Source organism: Gossypium hirsutum, chromosome A10, assembly GCF_007990345.1.
Source record: "Gossypium hirsutum isolate 1008001.06 chromosome A10, Gossypium_hirsutum_v2.1, whole genome shotgun sequence".
Taxonomy (NCBI): Eukaryota; Viridiplantae; Streptophyta; class Magnoliopsida; order Malvales; family Malvaceae; genus Gossypium; species Gossypium hirsutum.
This window is the reverse complement of record NC_053433.1, coordinates 106,756,185-106,772,472: the sequence shown is the minus strand read 5'-3', so window position 1 is coordinate 106,772,472 and position 16,288 is coordinate 106,756,185. Positions and strand designations below refer to the sequence as shown.

Here is a 16,288-nt window from a genome sequence, read left to right as displayed (position 1 = left end):
GTCATTTCTATCCCTTTTTCTATATCTAGGAAAGCTGACATGAAGTTTATTTTGACTGGATTATAAATATATGTAATGTAAAAACATTTGCAACAACTGCTGCATATTTTTGGGCTGAGAAGTTTATTTTGACTGAATTATATCGCAAAACTGACATGAAGTTTTACTAAGGATTACTCACATTATGCCTTATATCAATTTTCAATTTAGATGGTTGTAGTTTGAAGATGATCTATTTTGGTACAAATCAGTTGGATTTTGTTGACATTTAATTTTTAAACTTTTTCAGGGTCATTCTTCTGTATCTGTTTCTGAGACGCAAGTAAGTTTTATTATTAATTAATTTTACATTTATGTTCTGTGTATTGAATCTAATTTGATAAATCAATGCATTCCAGGGAGCAATTGAAAAAATGATCGGCCATTCAGATTGATAATTTTTGTATCAGTTTGTTAGCATCCTTATCAAGTATCAAATGCCTATCTGTTACTTCTTGTACACTGCAGGTTGGTTATATAATTCCTTCTTGTTTGGGTTATTTGTCAAGATTTACTTAGTATTTGAATTAATTTTGTACAAAAATATTTTTTGACTGCTTTTAACCAACACCTAATTTTTTCTTCCCTATTTTTGTACTATGACGATTGTTAATAAATTTAATTATTACTATAATAATTATATGAAGTAATATATATGAATTAAATTATATTGTATACTAAATATGGTACATATACTTTAATTCCTTGTGTTTTGACTTTTAGGATATAGTTCCATGTGTCTATATTAGTGAATTAATGTTGTATATGTTTCAGTTACTGCTTCCTGCTCCTCCTGCAACTATTGGTTCAACTGAAGCTGTCATTTAATCTTCGAATTAATATTTGGTACTGATATAGATAAAGTTTTCATATTTGCTTAAACTGAAATATATTTGGTGCTACTCTTATAATCTTACATGTGTCTATATTAGTGAATTAATGTTGTATGTATTTCAGTTACTGCTTCCTGCTCCTCCTGCAACTATTGGTTCAACTGAAGCTGCCATTTAATCTTCGAATTAATATTTGGTACTGATATAGATAAAGTTTTTATATTTGCTTAAACTGAAATATATTTGGTGCTACTATTATAATCTTAAATCTGTTCTAGGTACTATCGAGCACCTGAATTAATATTTGGTGCAACTAAATACACCACAGCCATTGACATTTGTTCTAGGTACGTATAGGTTTCGTTGCTAAATTTTTTTTCCTTATTTCTATGCATTTTCACTTTAAATTACTTAACAAATATTACTTTTTTGACTCCAGCCTCTGTTTGCTGGTGAGAGTGGAGTAGACCAGGTACGTTTTATTAAGGTACGTTTTATTTCAAAATTCTAATCAATAATAGTTTTATCATGATGATTTTGGAAAAATTAATATTTTGGGGTTGCGATTTTGTAAAGATTTAATTGCTGGTTCTGTTTGGAGCAGAACTATTTTGTTACCAAATTAATTTTAAATATTTGGTTCAACTTAATTATTATTTGATTCAGCTTAAGTATGAATAAGTATGAATTAATTTTATTACCGTGTAGCTTGCTTGTCCATTAAAATTACAACAATGGATGACCTTCTCTCCGACCTTATTTTAAATATTTTAAAGATTCAAAGTATATAGGCTGGAAACCTGACGGGTTGCCTTATATCGAGCTGCAAGATATAATGGATCCTCCCTAGGTGTAACAACGCCACGTATGATGAATCTTAAAAAATTCAAAAAGACTTGAAAAAAGTTCTATCGAGCTCATTTACTATTGAATATTTATTTCCAATTTACTTATAAAAATTAAACTACGATTCTTTTTTATATTATTATATTCAAATTACTATTTTTGCATTAATAATGTTTGATTTTAATATTTAATATTTTAAATGTCTTTAAAAGTTATAACTAATTTTTATCAAAATTACAGCAATGGTTAACCTTCTCTCCAACCTTATTTTAAATATTTTAAAGATTCAAAGTATATAGGCTGGAAACTGACGGGTTGCCTTATATCGAGCTGCAAGATATAATGGATCCTCCCTAGGTGTAACAACGCACGTATGATGATCTTAAAAAATTCAAAAGACTTGAAAAAAGTTCTATCGAGCTCATTTACTATTGAATATTTATTTCCAATTTACTTATAAAAATTAAACTACGATTCTTTTTTTATATTATTATATTCAAATTACTATTTTTTGCATTAATAATGTTTGATTTTAATATTTAATATTTTTAAATGTCTTTAAAAGTTATAACTAATTTTTATCAAAATTACAACAATGGCTGACCTTCTCTCCAACCTTATTTTAAATATTTTAAACATTCAAAGTATATAGGCTGGAAACCTGACGGATTGCCTTATATCGAGCTGCAAGATATAATGGATCCTCCCTAGGTGTAACAACGCCCGTATGATGAATCTTAAAAAATTCTCTGTTTTATCACAAATATTCTCGTCCGTTTTACCATTTAAGTTAAACTTTTTATTCAAACTAAATCATAGCTTTTAAGCTAAATACGGATGTCCACACAGTGCTTTAATATGTACTTAAGAAAAGATGACTTGTAAAACATAAATTAAATTAAGTGTGGACTATTTTAACTGCACACGTGATTTGTCAAATAAAAACGAACGACATGTATATTACTTAATTAAAATAATTTTTATAAATATTATTTAATTAAATATTATTTAATCCCGCTACTTACCTGTAGATACTTGATACTTGATATGTATTATCCATGTGATTTTCCACATCGTGAAATAAAAAACTTACATAATACATAAATATATTTGATATCATAATTTATATAACTTACAAAACGTACATAACTTATATAACTTAGATAAATATATAACTTACATAACTTACATAATACTTAAATATATTTTATATCATAATTTACATAATTACATAACTTATATAACTTAGATAAATATATAATTTACATAAATATATATCATATCATAACTTACATAACTTACATAATACTTAAATATATATCATATCATACATAACTAGTTTACGAAATTTACTTAACTTACATAATACATAAATCTATAGTTGAAAATCTCGCAACTTGCCTGAATTAGTTTATACCCATTAGAGACTTGATATTTAGTATAATGATATGATTTAAATCAATTGAGAACATTTAAGTAACTGTAATATGTTGTGAACTTTAGATTTCAAGAATACAAAATGGATAGGAGTTGGATGAAATTGTCAAGGGTAAGCAATGCCTATCAAAATGGAGTACAAACTTTTCTAAATTTTCATTTCAAAATGCAAGCCAAGAGAATATGATCTTTGCTCGTGTAAGAAGTGTGGCAACATCTACTGGCATTTTCGTAAGTTGTCTACGAACATCTAATTGTTGATGGCTTTATTCGGGGGTATAAAAAATGGATTTTCCATGGAGAGTGTACATCTAGTGGAACTTCTTCAACGATTAATCCGACTTATCCTGATACTGATTACCATAGTATGTTAGACAAGATGACATGGAAGATATGATGCGGGATGCATTTAATATACGTAGTCATGGTGAGCAATCGTTTCCACCTGACTTTATTATATCTGAGGATTGTAATATTACTGGAAATGTTTTTTGCGAAACGGGAAAAGTGCACCTAATGAGAGCCAAATGAAGAAGCGGCTAAGTTTACAATTTACTTAATGAAATGAATGAAGAACTTTACGAGGGATCAAAATATTCGAAATTGTCCTTCTGCATTCGTCTATTTCACTTAAAATTTTGGAGGGTGGACCGGAAACTCTTTTACAATGCTCTAGAGTTTCTAAGAGAATGTTTCCGTTTGCAAAAATTCCCAGTCTTGTCAGATATGAAGAGACTAATAAAAGATTTGGGCTTGGGTACGATAAAATTATAGTTGCCCAAATGACTGCATGTTGTACTGGGGTGATCAGAAAAACCAACAATCTTGTCATGTTTGCGGTAAGTCTCGTTGGATGAATAGTAATACAGAAGATGTGAATACGGATGAAGGTGGGGCACAGTTAAGAAAGAAGCCAGTCAAGGTCTTGCGATATTTTCCCCTGATACCAAGACTTCAAAGGCTTTTCATGTCCTTAAAGATAGCCGAATCTATGAGGTGGCATAATGATCAACGGACCGATGATGGATTATTAAGACATCCTGCGGATTCTTTAGCTTGGAAATCATTTGACAGTAAATTTCCAAGCTTTGCAAGCGATCCTCGGAATGTGAGGCTTGGGCTAGCAGCTGATGGATTTAATCCATTTAAAATCATGAGTACTTCGTATAGTACTTGGCCTGTAGTGCTTGTTCCTTACAATTTGCCTCCATGGATTTGCATGAAGCAATCTTCATTTATTTTATCAATGATTATCCCTGGAGAGAAAGGTCCCGGAAATGATATTGACATCTATTTGCAGCCACTTATTGAAGAGTTAAAACAATTATGGTCGGGTGTTGAGACATAGATGTATTGAGAACGGAGAACTTTAATTTACGTGCAGCTTTATTGTGGACAATTAATGATTTCCCGGCTTATGCTAATTTATCGGTTGGAGTACTAAAGGACGTTATGCATGTCCTTGTTGTGCTGCGCAAACTTGTTCGAAGTGGTTGTATAATGCGTAGAAGTTCTCTTACATGGGCCATCGTCGGTGGTTAGATGAAAATCATAAATTTAGATTTCAGAGGACTCTATTTGACGGTACTGAAGAGTACAGAGGAGCTCCTGAGCAGACCGTTGGATCTGAAATCTTGTTTATGTTAAAAGATATCAACTTTAGTTACGGGAAGATGAATCAACCACCTATCACGCAAACAAGGAGAAGATCAAGGGATGAATCTGATGATGAATCTGACGAAGAGGATGATCCTAATGAGGCGGAGTTGTAGAAGAAAAGGAGTATTTTTTTTGAGTTGCCTTATTGGGAGCACAACATTTTACGCCACAATCTTGATGTCATGCATATTGAGAAGAATGTCTACAAGAACATAATTGGGACAATTTTAAATGTCGATGGGAAATCAAAGATAATCTTCAGAGCCGACTTGATTTAGTTGACATGAGAATCCGGCGTGATCTTCATCCTCAAGTACTGCCGAATGGGAAATATCGGTTGCCGCCTTCTATTTTTTCAATGTCAAAGAAAGAGAAAGAAGTTTTCTGCATGGTGTTGAAGGATATAAAGGTTCCAGATGCGTATGCGTAAAATATATCTCGATGTGTGAGTTTCAAAGACCGAAGATTATATTCATTAAAATCACATGATTACCACATCTTGATGCAAGATTTACTCCCAATTGCTTTACGGTGCTGTATGTCAAAAAATGTAACGTCCTGTATAATTGAACTATCTAGTATAATGAAAGCTATTTGTGGCAAAGTTTTGAATGTCGAAGAACTTGAGAAAGTACAGGATCGAGCGGCTTTAACTTTATGCAATTTAGAGAAGATCTTTCCACCTTCCTTCTTCACTATTATGGTGCACTTGGTAATCCATCTCCCTCACGAAGCAATCCTTGGTGGACCGGTTTTTTATCGATGGATGTATCCTATAGAAAGGTGCTAATTTATTTCTCAAGTATTCATTCATTCACCTCTATACATTTAGTTACAGCTTTTGATAAATATTGTATATCGTGTTTAGGTTCCTAAGCAAATTGAAGTCATATTGTCGCAATAAGCGTTATCCAGAAGGATCAATTGCTGAAGGCTACTTGGCAGAAGAGTGCATGACCTTCTGTTCTAGATATTTAGAAGATGCTGAAACACGATTGAATAGACCAAGTAGAAATGCTGGGCTCAATGATCATGACTTGGCCGAAACTTATTTATTTCAAAGTTATGGAGAACCAATCGGCAAAGTTGAAATTGTAGAATTAGATGATATATCGTGGATACAGGCACATCGATATGTACTTTTTCACCATGATTCAATTGAACCGTTGCGCAAGTAAGTTATAAAATTGTCTTACATATTCGTCGTTTTGATTTGTTTATCTTCTAACCAATTAAACTTGTTTTTAATATAGTGAGTACAAACAAATTTTGAGATCTCGTGCACGCTCTCAAATATTACAACATCGAGAGATTAATAAGTTATTCACATAATCTTTTCATGAATGGTTAAGTCAAACGGTATGTAACTAAAGTTAATAAGTTACATATAATCGCGAAATTTAGTTAATCAAATAAGAATGTTTTTACATAATACATTTATAATTATTTAATTTACTTTCAATTCAGTAGGTTTGGAGTGGGAAGGACGTCAATGATGAAATTAAATGGCTTTCCCAAGGTCCGAACAGAGTAATAAAAAGATATAGTGCCTTCCTCATCAATGGATACAGATTTCATACAAAGTATCGCGAGAGAATGAGGAGAACTCAAAATTGTGGAGTTGTTGTTAATTCTTCAATTACAATTACAATGGTGAATTTCTCTCGCTTGATTCACACTGGACAACAATTGATGGACGAGCCATATGTATTTTCCTTTCAAGTGAAACAAGTTTTTTATTCGAAAGATCCAATTGATGAAGGTTGGTATGTTGTACTCCGGAACACCCCTAGAGACTTGTTTGACATGGGTAATGGAAGTAGAGATGACATTGTCGAAAGATCAGAAACATTACCTTTTCTAGAACAAAACTTAGATGAAAATATCCCTAGTACTAGTACACAATATCAATGGGTTCGAGATGATGTGAATGAAGATATTTACGAATAATGATGTAGTAAGATTTTACGTTTTTTTAATTATATGTAATATTATAATTTTAATCTTGGTCATGTTATATAATTTGACTATTTTATATGTACTATTATTGTTGTAATTTGTTACTAAAACTTTAACTATTTTATGTGTATTGCAGGAAAAATGCGTAGAAGAAGATTACGTGGTTTAAGTATTGTCCAAAATACTCCAAATTTGGAAGAAGGAAATAGTGAACAGCAGACAGTTGTTGGATCTTCGAATGTGCCAGAGACACTTGACGAGCCTGAAGAATTTCAAAGTAATGTTACGTTTATTTTACATGTGTTGACTTTTATTATTAATTTATTTGTAAATTTTAATATAATAATAGTATATCATTTTTCAGCTGAAAATGGTGGGACGCGCAGAGCTCGAGGACGTACACTGCTTAGTGATTTATACGACTTAGATCCTGCCGACCGTGTCAAAGTAAGTAGAAATACTTATGGCCAGCCTGTTGGATCAGAAGCTCGACTTTTAGTAGGCTATATTGGCATTTTAGCATGAAATGCCAATATGTTGCCCATCAACTACGAATCATGGCATCACATGCCTGATAGCAACAAAAATCAGGCTCTCGCTAATATTAAGGTAACAAAATGTGAATGTAATTTATAATATTTTGGTTTAAGTTTCATTCATATTTGCATTCTAAACTTGTGTTTTTTAGGATAGATTTGCTTTAGAGGTATCCGATGATTATATCAAGAAGACATTGGGTAAAAAATGGAGAGACAATAAAAGCATTTTAAAAAAACAATATTTTAAGAAAGACATAAGCCTCGAGGAAAAATTGAGAAATGTCCCGCCGGGAATGCTGAGGTACCAATGGGAAGATGCGGTTAGATTCTGGAATTCAAAGAAAGGAGAGGTATTACGTATTTCCAAACTCTTATATATAGTGTTTACTATATACGTAATAATAATTTCATTATGTAGGACCGTGAGCGAGTTGGAATAAGCAGCAGGCAAAAACAAAAATTCACGCACACGGCAGGGTCGAGAAGTTTTGCTTCTGTAGCTGAGGCCGAGGTATTAAAGTTTTATTAATTCTTTCAAATATTAATAACTTTCTAATATTAAATAATATTTTTACTACTATATTGTAGGAAGTCAAATCTGGACAAAAAGTTGGGCGCCTTCAGCTTTTTGAGATTACGCATAGGAAAAAAGATGGATCTCCTATGACATCCGAAGCTGGAGAAATTATGGTATATTTACTTAATAATATTTGATTTATTCTAAATATTTATAATGTTTAATTATAATTGTTTAATTCAATTCATCATTAGTAGTTTTAAATAATGTTATGTTGCATTCCTTTTTATTATATATTTCGTTTCTAACTTTTTAATTGATTTTTTAGGAGAAACTAAAGGATAAGAAGGCGGAATATGAAGCGACTACTTCGACTGATAGTTCTGTTAATCTTGAGAACATTGATAACAGAATTATCACTGAAGTTTTGGGTCCTGAAAGGTATGGTCGGGTTCGATTTCAAGGATCTGGTGTTACCCCGACCCAATATTTTGGATCCGGCTCCCAGCAATACATGCTTTCCGGAAGTCAAGCTAAAGCTGAAGTTCAGAGGTTAAGAGATCAGATAGCTCAGATGCAAGCGAACACAGTTGAGCAAATTGCCGGGGTTCAACGAAAATATGAAGAACTCCAGCAACAACTTAGAGCGGAGGCAGCAGCGAGGGAGGCAGCGGCAACAGCGAGAGAGGCAAAGCATAGGAAAAAGTACGATGACCTCCAGCTACAGCTTTAGCAGATGATGCAGATGTTTCAACAGTCGCAAAAGCCGCCATCTTAGACATTAGTTTTCCCGTTGTAAGAATATTTTTAACTTTGTCACGTTTAACATTATTCTAAGAATATTTTAAATCATACTTTATTAATGACATCATATATCTTTCGTTAATTTTGAAGTATTATTTAGAATTAATATTTTTGGTTGTATTTTTTTATGCTAAATTTGGTATTTTGGCCGCATTTTATGCTATATTTGTTGTATTTGGTTGGATTTTAATGCAGGAAGGGCTGAATATTGGTGGAAAAAAAGTATTGCAAATCTGCCAAAATTAGCGGCGTTTGTGGGAAAAACGCCGCTAAAGGCCACGACTTTTAGCGGCGCTTTTTCTTCAAACGCCGCTAAAGACCACGACTTTTAGCGGCGCTTTTTCTTCAAACGCCGCTAAGGGCCACGACTTTTAGCGACGCTTTTTTTTAATAAACGCCACCAGTTTTTGTGGCGCCGTCTATAGCGGCGTTTTCAAAAGCGCCGCAAAAAGTTTTAGTGGCGCTTAGAAATGCCGCTAAAGGCTAAAAAAAGCGCCGCTAAAAATCTGTTTTGCTGTAGTGAGTCTTGGTATCCCTGAATGGCGATCATTATCCGTTCACGTGCAAGTTGAACTTTGATTGCACAAACAATATGTCTGAGTATGAAGCATGCATCATGGGACTTCAAGCAGCTATAGAGCGAGGTATAAAAACCCTAAAAGTATATGGAGATTCTGCGTTGGTAATTTATCAGCTTAGAGGTGAATGGGAGAGAAGGGACCCTAAATTGATCAATTATCGAAAGGTAGTTTTGGGATTACTTGAGGAGTTCGATGACATCACCTTCAATTATCTCCCACGAGACGAGAATCAGATGGCAGATGCTTTAGCAACCTTGGCCTCAATGATTAAGGTGAATAAAGAGGAGGAGATAAGACCAATTCAAATGAGTGTCTACGAGGCTCCAGCTCGTTGTTGTAACATTGAGAAGGAAGAAAAGGATGATAACCCTTAGTACCAGGATATATTACGATATGTGAGAGATCATAAATACCCTGAACAGGCCAATGAAAATGACAACCGAACTTTGAGAAGGTTAGCTTGCGACTATGTCTTGGACGGAGATGTCCTGTACAAGAGAAGGAAAGACCAAGTACTTTTGAGATGTGTCGATGCTGTGGAAGCTAAGCTAATCTGAGAAGAAGCTCATGAAGGTGTATGTGGGACGCATACAAATGGGTTCACGATGGTAAGGCAAATCATGAGGTTTAGCTATTATTGGGCCACTATGGAAGGGGACTGTATCAACTATACCAAGAAATGCCATAAGTGTCAGATTTATGGGGACAAAATTCAGGTACCACCTTCACCTTTGCATGTTATAACTTCTTCATGGCCCTTATCCATGTGGGGCATAGATGTCATTAGACCAATATCACCAAAAGCTTCGAATGGACATCTGTTTATCTTCGTGGTAATTGACTACTTTACAAAATGGGTAGAAGCTGCTTCTTATGCGAATGTTACTAAATCAGCTGTAAGTCAATTCTTGAAGAAGGAGATCATTTGTCGGTATGGAATGCCTGAGAAGATCATATCCGACAATGCATTGAACTTAAACAATAAAACGATAGCAGAGGTTTGCGACCAGTTTAAGATTAAGCATCACAATTCATCTCACTATCATCCAAAAATGAATGGGGCAGTGGAGGCCGCCAACAAGAACATTAAGAAAATAGTGGGGAAGATGACTGAGACTTATAGGGATTGGCATGAGAAGTTACTGTTTGCACTCCTGGCCTATCGAACATCTGTCAGAACCTCTACTGAGGCAACCCTATTCTCGTTAGTTTATGGGATGGAAGCAGTGTTACCTATTGAAGTAGAAATACCTTCTCTTCGAATTTTGACAGAGATAAGGTTAGATGAAGCTGAATGGGTTCAATCCCGATATGACCAGTTGAACTTGATTGAGGAAAAGAGGCTAAGAGCCATTGACATGGTCAGATGTATCAGAAGCGAATGATGCAAGCTTATGATAAGAAAGTTCGACCAAGAGAGTTCCACGAAGGAGACCTTGTACTGAAAAAGATCCTTCCTATTCAAAAGAACTTTAGGGGAAAATGGATGCCGAACTGGGAAGGGCCGTATGTCGTGAAGAAAACTTTCTCTGGCGGTGCATTAATCTTAACGGAAATGGATGGAAAAAGTTTACCCAACCCAGTAAACTCAGACTCAGTTAAAAAATACTTTGTCTAAAGGAGAAGAGAATCCAAGGTGAAAACCCACAAAGGGCACTTTGAGGTTTCGATTTTCAAAAAAAAAATGGAGAGGCCTTGGTGAAAACCCTCAAAGGGCACCTTGTGACCAAAGGGGTTTTGAGTTGACAACCCAAAAAGGCGACTCAAATTTTGAAGCATCCGATAATCTTGCTTAACAAAGAACGAAGAATGTTGCATATTAGGGCATCGACAGAGTACTTTGAACACATGCCTTCATGAAGTTGATGTATAAGCACTCAAGCGGCGATATCTAGGGCATCTAATTTTGGCCTGTTTGCTATCTTTAGATTTTTTTTCTTCTCAAAGATAGGCTTTCAGATTAATTTCCTTTGTATCTTTTTCGATAATTCATTCAAATTCAATTATTCTTAAAATTTATTCATCTTCCATTATTCTTTAAGTATGTTGCATCGAAATAATGATAGATGAACTAAAATATTCACAAACGAAGTTTTGCGCATTACTCTGGAATTTCTAGATAATACAAGAAACTAAAATAGGACAATTGTTCGAGAAATTCACATAAGTAAGGGATGAAGGAACTCGAGGAATTTCTTTCTTCCAGTCCAAAAGGAAAATGGACAAAACCAACGATTCAATTCTAAGGAAAGATTATCTTACAGACATCCTCAGTGGATCGTAGCCTGTGAGGAAGGCTACAGGCCTACAAGCTGAGTAAGAATAATACTTTGAGAAGAGAAAAGACAAGTGAAGGAATGAGTGGTGACATCTAGGATAGGGATCATGTTCATAACATGTTGCACCATAACATGTTCGACTCACTTCGATCATAGCATCTTAATTATCAGGCATAATCATTCTACATGTTATCAAAGATGACGCGCCTTAATCCCCTAAGCAGTAGGGTAATAGGCCGCAGCACAGCAGATCTGGCTGAAGCAAGATCCAAGATGGTTTGGCATCCCTGTGCTTACAAGGAACAAATCGAAGTCATAGCTGATTTGGCTTTCACGTGCTTACGATGAAGCAAATCTAAGATGATTTAGCATCTCTGTATTGTCAGAGAGCAAATCGAAGTTTGGCGTCTCCATATTCGACGGAGAGCAGACACGTAGCAGATCTGGCCTTCAGATGTTTATATTGAAGCAAGATCCAAGATGATTTGGCATCATTGTGCTTACAAGGAACAAATCGAAGACATAGCTGGTTTGGCTTTCACGTGTTTACGATGAAGCAAATCTAAGATGATTTGGCATCTCTGTATTGTCAGAGAACAAATCGAAGTTTGGCGTCTCCATATTCGACGGAGGGTAGACACATAGCAGATCTAACCTTCAGATGACTAGACTGAAGCAGATCCAAGATGGTTTGGTATCCTTGTGCTTATAAGGAGCAAATCGAAGACATAGCCGATTTGGTTTTCGCATGCTTACACTGAAACAAATCTAAGATGACTTGGCATCTCTGTATTGGTAGAGAGCAAATCGAAGAAGGCAGATTCAGCGTCTCGGTTTTGTCAGAGAGCAGATCAAAGATACTGACATGACAGTCATAAGTTTGTAAGAAGCAGGTTGAAGACCATGATTTGATAAGACCGGTCAAATTTGGTCTTTCTAAATATTTGCTCCATTCCTGTCACACAGCAATGAGCAAAGAGGGGCAGCTGTAGCAGCCCAAATTTGACCGGCTAAAAACAGAATAAAAGAATTAAATAAATAAGTATTTATTTATTTAAAATGTCCATTTAAAAGTCCAATTACAAAGCCCAGGTGTTTTGATTCAATATAGAAGTACTACCCGGTAACACCTAAATACAGTGCTAAAGCCCAAATCCAAACCACTTAAGCTTACTGGACCCATTTACACCCGAAAAAAAAACCCAGCACCTTGACCTAGGTTTACACGGGGCCCAAAAGGCCCAAAGCAAAAAAACAGGCAAGGAAACCCTAGGGTTTCCTGAGAACTCAGCGCCGTAATGAAATTCTAGAAGCTTCGGGCACTCTAAGCGACGCGACCTTTCATCTCGTGCAAATTCGATGGCCCAATCAACGCCACCAAACGCGTCGTGATCAGATGTCACGCCACTATCGACCCGCAGGACACACTGGAATCCGGCGTTGGCTCCATCAGCGCGCAGACATCAGTGATCGAGCGAGATTCTCGTGGATTACCTGCGAACAAAAGAGGAAGCAAATAGGGAGGGGATTTTACACACAAACACAGAGAGCAAAAACACACGAGGGATAGAGAGAAACCTCAAACTTGTACACAAGGATTCTACGAACAGTTGTAAAAGTTTACTACTGATATATACAAAAAGTAGTTTTCTTTCTGAGAAAGGTGATTTTCCTCTTCAGATCTACTTTATTATTTATGATTTTTACATGTAGTTTGCTTAGTTTACAGATAAAAATAAAGAAAGAGAGATGATATATCGAAATCTGCATCGAAATGGGCGAGGGTTTAACCCTCCGATCACCCTGTATGGTGGCACGTGAGGCACACGAGCTTGAGTTGCTCGGAGGTCGAAGGCCGAAGATCAGAACCCCTCTCTTCCCATCTGCAGAGAGTTTCAAACCTTTTTGTTTTTAAAAACCAGTATAAAATGAATTTTGGGCTTAAGTTTTTGTTTATATAGCCCCAACGAAACGGTGTCGTTTTGGTTTAACCTAATAAGCTTAAAATTGCATCGTTTTTAGATTAAGGATCTGCGCGCTGACCCGGTTACTCGAGGGGATCAGCGTGTTTTTAAGGATTGGGTTAATTACTCAATTGGTCCTCTTGCATTTTTAATATTTATAATTCCATTTTTATTTATTTCAAATTTAGCCCTAAGGATTTAATTTTGTTTCAATTTAGTCCTCACGGTAGTTTTAAAATGGTATTTGAGAAACGGCGTCGTTTTAGGATTAGGGCTAAATTGCCCAATGAGTCCTCTAAATTTAACGCGCATTTCAATCAGGCCCAGAATATTTATTATTTCGAAAATTAACCCCCAGATTTCTTAATTAAATTCTATTTTAATCCTTTTTATTTTATATTTTTTTGTTTTTTAAAAAAACTATTAGTAATATAAATAGTATATATATTATTCATTAGATTATTATTATACTTTTTTTTAAAATTTTTATTCTGTTATATATATATATTCATTCCGTTTTTTATATGTTTTATATATTGTTTATATTACTATATTTTTATATGTAAAATACTTATTATTATTATTTTATATATCCCTCATCATATTATATTCTATTTATATATTCATCACATATTATATTTTACTATATTTCATGATATTTTTATATATTATATTATATACATTGTATTATATATTTTCATAATTTATATCATTATATATTTTTATTTGTAAATTGTGTTATACACTATATGTTTATACTATATTTGTTTACATTACCTTTATTTTATTATAAAGCATGCATTATTCTTTATTAATTATATATTTTCAAAACCTTATAAATAAATGTAATGTTAATACTTAGTACATTTTTATGTATAGCTATTATACCTTATAATATAATTTATATATAAGTATTTTTAAAAAGGGGTTCTCTTTTATCATTCTTATATTATACTTTTAAATGTCTTATTTCTAATTATTTTTTTATTTTTTTATACATTTTTTTACTTATTTGTCTTTGTATTTCTCTTATTTTGATATTGTTTAGTTGATTAAATCTTACAAATCATTTATAATTATTGTTAAGAGTTGTATTTTAGAATTGACATGTATGCTGGTATTATTTTAGGCAAGTTTATGTTAAATTGTATGCCATGCATCATCTTTTGTCTATTTTTTTAAAAAATATATATATAGAGTATACCTTATATGTTTATATGCTTACTTATTCATTTTTAATGTATGTCGTATATGTTTGTATGTATGTTTTACATGCTTTAAATTTTCCATGTTCATTGTTTAAAATTTGTTTAAGTTCATGCTTTTACTTGCCTATTAAGATAATATGTTATCTTGTATGATGTTCTATATTGATAATATGCTCCTTCATGCATTGATTTTAAAAACGAGACTCTAAAGTTTAAAAAAAATAAAGGCAATGCTTGGTGTTTGAAAATTTCGAGAAAAGTAGTGCCCTAACTTATTGGGTTGCAACTTTTCTCGTTGAGTTCGAATAGTCAAGCACCCTTCTAAATTTTTAAGGTTTTCAAAGTGCAAGCGACTGTTTCAGAATTTCAAGGCGTTGTGTCCTAACTTACTGGATATGGCGTTTTGCTGTTTCGAGATAGGGATTTCCAAAAAGGCTAACTTAGTGTCAAATGTCTTAAAAATATTGTCTCCTAACTTATTGGATGTAATATTTTGATTCATTTGATACAAGTGAACCCTAATTTTCAAAATCAAAAATATTAAAAGAGGATTGCATCTTAAATTTTTTTAATTTTCGACATTAAAGACACTTGATAATCAATTAGGTACCAATTTTTGGGCGTTACGAGGGTGCTAACCCTTCCTCGTACATAACCGACTCTCGAATCTGTTTTCTCGACTTTCGTAGACAAAAATTAATGTTTTAAAACAAAACATCTTATAAGGTGACCCAATTACACCTAAAAAGATTGGTGGCGACTCCCATTTTCTTAAAGTCGATTCCCATTTTCCAAAACTCGATTTAAAAATGGTTTCGACATTCCCTATCACATGCACTCAATCATCGAGTTAGTTTCATGTCAAAGCAATATAGCATTAATCTTAGACGAGCTCATCAATTCAAGCATTTCTAATCTCATTTCTCATTTTAATCCCGTTGAACTTTTAGGATTCTCAATGGATATCTCATTTATCGTCAAATCATGCAAGTGATCATTTTAGATAGGCACTCCCGCGAACCTTGCTCTCACGGTGGGATTACCAATCCAGGTTAAATCCCTCGTAACATAAATTCAAGGAGTATTGTCGGGATTACCATTCTAGGCTAAATCCCTTACAACGACAATTACTCTAATAAGCTCGGATCTGAATTACCAGTCCAGGCTAATTTCAGTCCTTAATTGAATTACCCATCCAGGCTAAATCCATAATGCACACATATTCGTCGGGAGGTTCGATCACTTAAGGAACACCCGTCCAGGCCGGATCCTTACTATACTGAGATCATTGGATTATCCATCCGGGATAAATCCTTTTCTGCAACACATGCAAGATCTCATGTCATGTAAGCAAGAATTTATCCATCGGATCTCTTTTTTTATTCAACCGGGACAATTATCATCATTTTCATTTTACACTACCACATTTCATGGATTATCATGTAATTAATATCTAAATTAACATACATTTAAGAATATGCATTTTAAGTATATTTAAAGTTTACTTTGAGTTACACAAACTTACCTGGTAATTACTTCGGGTTCATATTTTGGTTATTTCGAAACATTTCGTTTTCCACGGTCGACATCCGGAATTGATTCCTCAGGGTCTATATCAGTAGA

General features: G+C 34.0%; 1 protein-coding gene and 1 long non-coding RNA gene across 2 annotated transcripts; both read left to right on the top strand.

Annotated features, from left to right (window-relative positions):
• The first annotated feature begins 211 nt into the window (after nt 1-211).
• On the top strand, nt 212-1,345 carry LOC107963493 (uncharacterized). Its single transcript, XR_005902714.1, has 5 exons — nt 212-322; nt 814-885; nt 997-1,068; nt 1,151-1,219; nt 1,312-1,345. It is a non-coding gene; the product is annotated as an uncharacterized lncRNA (long non-coding RNA).
• A 6,541-nt stretch (nt 1,346-7,886) lies between these two features.
• On the top strand, nt 7,887-8,577 carry LOC121207613 (uncharacterized). Its single transcript, XM_041077965.1, has 2 exons — nt 7,887-8,002; nt 8,158-8,577. Exons 1-2 carry the CDS (start codon nt 7,976-7,978, stop codon nt 8,560-8,562), a joined length of 432 nt encoding a protein of 143 aa, XP_040933899.1. The 5' UTR covers nt 7,887-7,975; the 3' UTR covers nt 8,563-8,577.
• Nucleotides 8,578-16,288: the final 7,711 nt, after the last annotated feature.